The following is a 9,456-nucleotide window of genomic DNA, read 5'->3' as shown; positions in this document are numbered from 1 at the left end:
TAACCTTCTGGTTTGGTATGAAGATAAGTACGTTTATCCTGTTGTTGCAAGAGTCTACTTATATGGCACTGGACTGCCTAAGACAGAAATATGGAAACAGAAAGAGCCTCTATGACACCTGTTTTTCTTCACCACCCAGCTCAGGAGCTGCCTTCCTATTTACATAGGAAACCAACTACCCTCTTGTGTTGGTTTGTAAGTACTACAAGAATCAGCCACAAAAAAAAAAAAAACAAAACACCCCACGCAAAACCCAGACCTCTCCTTGATCTTGCCAATCATTACAGATTCTGGATTGAATTCCAGGCAGTGAATAGCCTAATCCTGTCGAAAAAGGTTCTCTCTGTGCTAGAACACTCGTCAACTGACACATCTAAGGTACTAATATCACATCTGAATCACTAAGATTGACCTAAGGAAACCTTCTGGCAGAGCCCATATTCAAAAGGAGCAGAACAGGTCAGTGAAAAGACAAGGAAAACCAGCTAACTTTAAAATTAAGCAAAATATATTTGGAGTTCTCCACATCATGTGCTCCTCCACTAAGGCATCACAGCTGCACTGTGGAAACTCAGTTGCTTCTTTTAACTTTTTCTTCTCTTTCTTCTGACCGACCTATCTGACCCCAGACACATTCAGTGAATTTGGGCAGCAAGACAGGCTGCAGCAGTGGGAAAGCTGCTCTCACACTGCACCTCTTTCTGAATGAGCAGGGCCAGACCACAGCTGCTTTCAGGTCCAGAGGTGATGGTCTGGTGTCTCTGAAAGGAAGACTGGTCTGATAGTCCCACAAGGCGCCAAGCTCAGTCTGTAACTGGTGAAGCAGAAGAGAGGAAGTTTTTTTCCAGATGGACTGCCCAATTTCCTAAGTAGTTCTGAAAAAAAATCCACTGGAGATGGCTTGGTAGACCGTTTTTGCCGAGCTCATGTAGCCGTAAAGAGAAAAATAAAAATGTCTGTCCAAGTACTGAACTAGAAGGCTTTTCTTTTCTTCTTTTTCCCACCTGCCACTTTATTCCTGACACCAATAGCTTCTTCTGTGTCATCATCATCATTCCGAGATCGCTTCTTTTCTCCCTGCTCCCGCAGCTCCTGCAATGCAATCAAGAGATTGACCAAGGGTTCTGGCACCTGAGGAAATTCAGACTACAACATTGAGTAGAAGGACAAAAAGCCAGCACCCACCATTCGAGCAAATCTCTGGGCCTCAGCCACACGCTCTGTCAGCATCATAACTTCTTCCTCTTGCATGGGGAATGCTGGCAGCTTCTTGCCAATCAGGTGTTCAATGCGCTGGAACAGCTCTACATCGTATCTGAGAAAAGACAAGACACCAGCTTGAATCAGGCCTCCTCAGAGTGCTTCAGCTGTCAGCACGCACAGACATCACCCCTTATTTCCAGCCCACAGATATTGTTAGCTTGTGCTGATCTTCTCACAAGCAACTCTTAATTGCATCCAAATGATGCTGTCGTTTGGGATGGCTTCACTGATTTATTCAGCTCATCTCTGTTCAGAAATATTTGGCAAAGACTTTTTTTAGACAAATACTTCAGTATTGATCATAAAAACACACTTAACCTGCATTATATATTATAAAAATGTATGTATATTATACAATCAAGTTATAAAGAGTTAGTTCTGCTCATTACATGCCTGCTTCTAGAATTTATCCTAGATTTTTCTGCCTCCCCACCCTGGACTTTGAAACCTCTCCCCTTTCACTAGATAAATCCAACTGGCACCTCAAAATGAACAGTAGTATTTTCTTCTCACCCACAATGAGGTCAGGTGTTTTCTGCTCTGAAACACAGCTGGGAAGAACAAGTCTGCCACATTTTAACACTTACTGTGTGACAAAGGTGATAGATTTGCCAGATCTCCCAGCTCGAGCTGTTCTCCCAACACGATGAATGTAATCCTGAAAACAATTTTCTTGATAAGCAATATGTGCACCAAACACAGAAGTTATGGGAAATCAGCCTGTATATTTTTTCTTTAAGAAAGAACAAGAAAATGAGGAGAAAATATAGCCAGGATTAAACACTTGGGACTGCATGCAGCATTAGAATTTGAGAAGATGCTGGCTTGTGAAGGCATCTCTTTGGTTTTAACATTTGAATTCTCTTTCTAAAGGAGAGTATCACCTCCAATTATTCAAGACTGCAGGGCAAAAATTGTGATATATGACTTTGCTACTGAACTATCACTTCCTTGGAAAGCTAATAATTAAAGTGAGCCAATACCTGTATTTTCAGTCTTGGGACCTAGTGCTCTACATAGTCTATCTTCCAGACAAACTCTCTGGCAAATAGATTTAAATTTGGCAAGCACAGTGAAGGAGAGGATGAATGAGAACGATTTGGAAGCGTGCGATCTATTGAGCATCTTCTGTTTATATGGTTCTAGGCTGTTTTTTCCAGGTTTTATACTGCATTATGGAAATTAAAATACTCCCTTCTCCATGCAGGATCTGTGGAGAAAGGAATCATCATGAGAAAGGACGTGTTCTGTGACATGACTAGACAAGAGGGAGGGGCACAAAAACTAACAACGTAATCCAAGCTGCTGCCCCCACCATTATTTTTTTAATGTTTGTCCTTTTACAATGTCAAAAGCAGTGTCTTCAGAACAACCACCATACTACACATTGCAAACGGGAGAAAGTATCTTTGATCATTACAAGGAACAACAGCAATTCCTGAAATGCATGTTAATGGCGTGTTTTCTGAAACTAGGCTGCGAAAGAAAGTCACACCCCTAAGATAATACTATATTTTCTATAAGGTAGAGTCAGTAACTCACTTTTTTTTCAGTTTGCTGTACTTTTGTGATATGAAGACGAAACATATTAAAGACGTCTTTCTTTATCAAATCCGCGCTGAGCGTAATGGAAGAATTTGTACTTTGTTTTTTTTTTAAAACACAGTTTAAAATGTGAAGGCAGACCTGGATCACTGGAACAGAGATGACTACCTGAAACTAGTAATATGTTAAAACTATTTTCAGAGTCTAGAAGCCCTTTAATGTAATATGGCAAAACACATACTCTGAGCAGAAACAGAACGTCCCTCACTTCCCCTCTTCACATATGGGATCAGTTCTACAATCCAGATGAGGCCACCCAACCAGAGATACCAACTGAACTGCAGAAGCTGAACGACATCTTTTAATCTACAGAAGCGTGAACTAGACTTCCCCTTAGCAGGACGGAGAAAAGGTGTCTTCATTCCTTTGTCTAGCTTCACGATGCCTCCCGGTGACCAAAAGCTCTCAGCTGGCACACAGACTAGCTTACCTTAGAGTGCGTAGGAATATCAAAGTTTATCACCACATCTACATGTGGGATGTCCAGACCTCTGCTTGCAACATCAGTAGCCAGCAGAATAGAACGTGCCTTTGCCTTGAACTTGTTTAGAGAGCCCAAGCGTTTATTCTGGAAGAGAGAAGGACAAAAAGGGAATGAGAGAATAATGCTCATTCTAGTTAATATGCCTTTATTGAAATTCTGGTACAGAAGAACTAGGGGAGAAACTACTCAAAAATCTCACTTCCCTGATTTCTTTTTGAACTATTACAGAATCAGTGACAGTATTCACATTAGTTAAATTTCTAGGGATCAGTCCAGTCCACTAACTGTGAAATACTCCTTCTGCAAGGTAGCTGTGACTCAGTATGGTGCAGCCCATTTCCCAAGCAACAGGTCTTCTGTCTACTCCGTTCTGTGGGGTATGCCCATACCTGACTCATTTGCCCATGAAGAGGAATGGCAGTGAACCCCAGGTTGCGGAGCAGTAGAGCAGTCCTCTGAGTATTGTTGCACGTACTACAGAATATCATGAAAGAGTTTCCAGCTAGTTCACTCAGGATATAAACCAGGTAGCTGTCCTGTAAAGAAAGAGACAGAGAAGGCGGGGAAGGGGGGGGGGGGGCGGGCGGGAAAGACAATTACATATGCCACATTAAGCAGTAAGTATAAGCCAGAGAAGACGACAAGATCTTGGGCAGATATGGGAACGGCAAGACAAGACACAATCAGAAGAGGGAAGAAACAGAAGTGGCATTACCTTGAATTTGGAGGGGATGAAAATGTAGTATTGCTGTAGTTTTTCAACTGTCTGATATTTGGAAGAAACAGCACATTTAACAGGATTCTTCAGAGCAGCACGCTGGAGTTTTTGAACCTGGGAAGATCAATAAGTTAGTACTAGATGGATAGAGATCTTGTCAGAAACCTTATCATACAGTCCAGTCAACAGAATAGCCTGATGGAAGGAGAACTAAAGCAGAGTACTCTGCTCTCACCTTCTTGGTCATGGTAGCAGAAAACAGGAAAGTCTTCCTGTCTCGAGGAATCACTTTTAGTATCTTATCCACCTGTAAAAATAGAAAGGAAATGCAAATGCTGAATACAACAGCAATCAAGACATAAGCCTCCTCCAAACATAATGATCATCCAAATGAATAGTAATGCATGTGTGCAACTTAGCCTCAGAGTAGGAAAAAATTTCCCCTCTTCTAAAGGGAAGGTGTAGACTGATAGCGTGTTGACCATCAGGTAGTGTGAACTTCAGATGTCCAATAGCAGTGCACATATGCGGCAATATTCCTGCAGGAACGTGCATGTGATCGTGTTCTACAGTAACTCCATCAATGTCAGGAACTACAAAGAAAAACTGCCTCTTACTGCCTTGCTAGTGCTCTGCAGAACTCTGCTAAGGTCTACTCCCATCACAGACTTGTGCAATTATTAGATCCTAGTTACAATTTGCTATTAATTTCTACAGAACAGCTCAGTGTTTACTATGTGACTGTATGAAGCGATTTTAAAGGGACTCATCTGGTGTTCCAAACTCTTCTTTTAGCAGATTCCTACCTCTGTCTCAAAATCCATATTAAGGATCCGGTCAGCCTCATCCATCACCAGGAACTTCAGAGCTCGTAAGTTGAAGCCCTTTGTGTTCTCCAGATGATCAACCAGACGGCCAGGGGTTGCTACCAACAAAATCATGAGAGCAAATTTAGAATGAAAGCAAAGGAAAAGATCCAAAGAGGCAAGAGAGTCATCCATTACACAAAGGGGATTCTTTGCCCAAGAGAAGTAAAGGTAGATTGCTTTGTGGGAAGGACTCTTTCATAGGAAGTCTTCAGAGTGTTTTGAAATAAGACTAATGGAGTCAGACTCTGAAGAACGCTCTCCTTCCCCCTCTGCCCCTAAGAAAAACACAAAACAAAACATACTGTAGATGAGCTGTACTGAGAAGGATGAGACCAGCATTTTGAATACTTGAGGACAATGAAAAACCAAGCCAAAGGCAGTCTAGCAGGAATGCTTTGAATGAGCTTGTAGCAGCAAGGCTACTGGTGTATACTTTAGAAACATTAACAAGCCAGTACTCAGATCTCAGGACAAAAACAAATGAAGGATGTACTCCCACTTCTCCTTCAAATGCACAAAACCTTCTGGCACTCTTTCTTTGGACAACTGCAGTTTGATAACATTCATACCCTGTACCCCCAGCACATTAACTTACCAATTATAACATGTGGTTTCTTGGCTAAGGCGAGGGATTGAGACATCGTGTCAATCCCACCCACAATAACCGCTGCAGGACAAATAGAATATAGTGAATCTCAGTGTAGCACCAGCCAGTCCCTGGCACCATAGTGTTCCTCCTACTCCCTGCCACCCATAATAACTCTGTACAAGTGAAAAGCTACTTATCTTTACCAGAATTCACTTTATTTTAGCACACCTGACCTTCCCAGGCCTCTTAAGCCATACAATTAAGTCCCTAATAGCCCCAAGTATTTTATTTTCACAGTTTAAGAGCTACAGGCAGAATCTACTCCTTGCAGCTTAACTCAACTGCAAAAATCTAGGAATTCTAGAAATACCCACAAAGCTTTTATGTTTGTAGAGAATATCTAAAGAACCAATACAGATAGTCTGAAAGAAAGATTAAACTACAACACAGTATAGAGTGGAGCTCTACGCAATTTCACTGGATACAAATTTACTATTGAGAAGATTCTCTTCTACTTCCATCTTTAACTGTTCGGACATAAATGCAGAAGAGCTGCAGACTACTCCATGAGGAAAGACCATACAGTCTTTCTTTCCCAAACCTGATATCAGATCTCTGTCTCCCAGCATCACGAGCTTTTCTTACCTTTTGTTCAACCCTCCATACAAATGCTCTCTACTTTTTCCTTTGCAATCTAGAGCTGACAAACTTTAGTCTTCAGGAAAACTGCCACAATATCACAAAGCTACTTACCACTGTGGACACCGATGGAGGATCCAAGAGCCTCAAACTGCTCTGAGATTTGGAAGGCCAGCTCCCTTGTTGGTGTGAGGACAAGAGCAAATAATCGCTGAGGTGTTTCCAGCAGTGCTTGAAGAATTGGCAAAGCAAAGGCTCCTGTTTTTCCAGAGCCAGTTTCTGCCAGTCCAATGATATCTCTGCCTACAAGAAGCAGCAAGGAGGGGAAAAAAATGTTACAAATCTAGACCAGGGAAAGAAGCCTTTAGAGCACTGTACAATAAAGCACAAGGATTCCCTAAGGATGGGGGTGGGGGGGGGATTGTGGAAAAGAGATACACAAAGGGTAAAGAACAACAAAGGGCCAAAACAAAGAACTTCAGAACATCTCTGCAGCATTTTTTAGATTGTGACTTCATTTGTACAACAATTACAGTCTTGATCCTTTCCATTCTCTAGTTAAACTTCTGCCAATATACAGAATTGGTTTTCATACAAAATTTAGGTTCAAAAAAAGCTTTACTTCACTATTTCTCAAATGTGACTGTCAATTTACAGCCTATTGCTTCTATCTGGGCAAGTATTCTAGACCAACTGTTGTCTGTTTACTGGCTTACAAAGAAATAGACTCCAGCGTTTGAGACTTAGGTCCTACCAACTACAAGACAACAGCACCACCAAATTCACGTTTCACAAGCCACAATCGATTTTGTGCCATCAACTAAGAGAGTAATCTAAAACGGTTTGCAGCAGGAAGGATTAGGACAGCAAGTCCTTTGCCCAAAAACAGTGCAGGCACCAGGGTAGAATTCATCAGCAGAATCCATTCTGACTTCCTAAACTACAGCTGAGAAGAACATGCTGCCAACATGCCTTAAACTGAAGACTTCTTCTCAGGAATATAATTTTACTTTTGATTTTTTTTCAAGAGAATCTTGTATGTGGAGTAAAAGAGCCTGACAACAGCTAAAGTACTAGGACAGAGTAGACACTGAAAGTTTATTCCCATTCTCTCACTACATTGTTCTGTTCCTGCTTCACAGCGGTTTGTTTTTAAACAACCAAATATTCTAGAGGCAGAAATGTTGCTGAATTTAGTAATTTATTTCCCTGTAATTCCAGGATGCTTACACAAAGTGACTGTGGTTTGGTTATTACTCACTCCAGAAATCTAATTTCAAAGAATTGCCTGCTCACAGCAAAGCAGATTATATAAGCTATGTAATCAGTCAAGCCATCTCCAATTTCACACACACGCTGTACGTCTCTACCAGAAGAGGCATAGTCCTAAATCTATCAGTAGTTTCCTGTGGATCCTTGAGTATTTCGGAAAGAAAATGGTTGATGCGGACTAGCAGCTCAAATGATTGTCAGTAGTTCTATTTAACACGGAGTGTCAGAACTCTGCAACAGTAGTGAACACTCAAGAACCCACATTTGCGCCCATTTGAAAGTTTGCCATTGCAGGCAGTGTTACAGGAGAAATTAGTATTCCAAGCTCCACCTGAGGAGGACGCAAGAATGAACACAGAGACTACTACTAGACAGAGATCTTCAATGATGAAGAAGTGAGAACGCTCTCATCCCTACCACTTACTGCTCACTCAGCAAAATTCATTCACATAGAGCTCCTGGGACATCCCCAGATTCGGGGTCACAGAAGCACACTGCTCACCTTGGAGAGCGACTGGAATAGCCTCAACTTGGATCTTTGTTGGCACCTTCCATCCTAACTGGTCACAAGCTTCACAGAGGACATCTGTCACTCCCTGAACATTAGTGAAAAGAGAAGAGGAAAACAGACATCACCAAGGAAACCTAAATTAAGTCACAGAGTTAAGTTAAATACATGCTGCCACAGAGCCAGGCTTGTCTCTAGCAGAGAGAAACCCTATCAGGCCCTCAATGCAACTATGTGAATGGGCAGGCTGCTCACAGTGATCCCCACCTCCATCAGTAACTTCATAAATTTGTCAAAACTGTTAGAGGTGACTGCCATCAGTAAGAAAATAGTAATTTTTTTCCCTAGTTGACACAAGGAACTTTCCACACGCACACAGCTGTCTCTCTTCCCCTCCGGGGATCTCCCATGAGCATGGAAAAAGGAAAACGCCCGAGCAAGCTAAGAAAACTGAAACACAGGCAGCCGGATGAGGAGCACAGACGGGAGCAGCAACGCGAACCTCATCGGAGCAGATGCCTGAACTCCCCAGGCCTCCTGCCCGGGCACAACACCACGCCCGCGGATCGACGCAGCGACGACTGCAACACGCGTCCGCCCGCCGCGCACCGGCGCCTCCGCCGGGCCTAGGGCCGCCTGCAAACCGCAGAGTGCCGCGGCACGGAGCCGTGCCACGACGGGGTAAGCACGGCGGGGCGGCGTGGGGCACGGCCTAGCACACAGGGCTGTGCGAGGATCCCCCCCCGCCCTCGGCCTGATACGCGAGGGGGGGGGGCATGAGCGTTCTCCTCGGGACGAAGGAGGGAGCAGGCGAGGGGGGGGGGGGGGGGGGGGGGGGGGGGGGGGGGGGGGGGGGGGGGGGGGGGGGGGGGGGGGGGGGGGGAGTGTGTGGGCGGGACAAAATCGGCTCTAGCCCAGCCTCACCAGGTCCTTGAAGCTCTGCGGCTCTTCCACCGCCACCTCCGGCTCCGAGTCCACCACTGCCGCCGGCTCCGTCACCTGCTCCTCCTCGTCTCCTGCCGCCATTTTGGGCCGTTCCCGTCCGATGCAGCGCAAAGCACTCTGGGAGATGCAGCGTTCCCACACCGGGGGGGGGGGATGTTATGGGATTTGTAGTTCGGAGGAAAGAGCCAATCGGAGCGGGTGGGGCGGGGCTCCAGGGGCCACGCGCGGCGGCTGTTACGCATCGGGGCGGTCGCTTTCGCGGGCGGCGGAACCGGGGGCCGGGGCCGGGGCCGGGGCCGCGGGAGGGCGGGCGGCTAGCGTGGCGTTGTCGCCTAAGGGCACCGCGGCGGTGGTAGCGCTGCCGTGAGGTACAGGCGGCCTCGTTTTCTTGAGGTCAGAAGGTGTCTGCTGCACCCGCAGCTCTTCAGAGCGTGGGGCTCTGGGAAGTGGGTGTGATGCTCGGGGTACCGGTTCCTGCCTTTTCTCCTGTCCTGAGGTAAAGGAGCCGACTCGGCCGAGTTGCCATGTCTGTGGAAACATCCCGACTCTGCACAATGTTATTAA

The 9,456-nt window shown here is 45.0% G+C and overlaps 1 protein-coding gene across 1 annotated transcript; it reads right to left on the bottom strand.

Annotated features, from left to right (window-relative positions):
- Nucleotides 1-486: 486 nt before the first annotated feature.
- DDX47 (DEAD-box helicase 47) lies at nt 487-9,000 on the bottom strand. Its single transcript, XM_068400690.1, has 12 exons — nt 8,872-9,000; nt 7,942-8,035; nt 6,282-6,470; nt 5,535-5,606; nt 4,877-4,995; nt 4,306-4,377; nt 4,068-4,184; nt 3,742-3,888; nt 3,299-3,436; nt 1,851-1,921; nt 1,186-1,315; nt 487-1,092 (listed from the first exon to the last, which is right to left on the bottom strand). Exons 1-12 carry the CDS (start codon nt 8,971-8,973, stop codon nt 973-975), a joined length of 1,371 nt encoding a protein of 456 aa, XP_068256791.1. The 5' UTR covers nt 8,974-9,000; the 3' UTR covers nt 487-972.
- Nucleotides 9,001-9,456: the final 456 nt, after the last annotated feature.

This window comes from Nyctibius grandis, chromosome 5, assembly GCF_013368605.1.
Source record: "Nyctibius grandis isolate bNycGra1 chromosome 5, bNycGra1.pri, whole genome shotgun sequence".
In the NCBI taxonomy this organism is placed as follows: Eukaryota; Metazoa; Chordata; class Aves; order Nyctibiiformes; family Nyctibiidae; genus Nyctibius; species Nyctibius grandis.
This window is presented reverse-complemented; position numbering and strand designations above follow the sequence as displayed.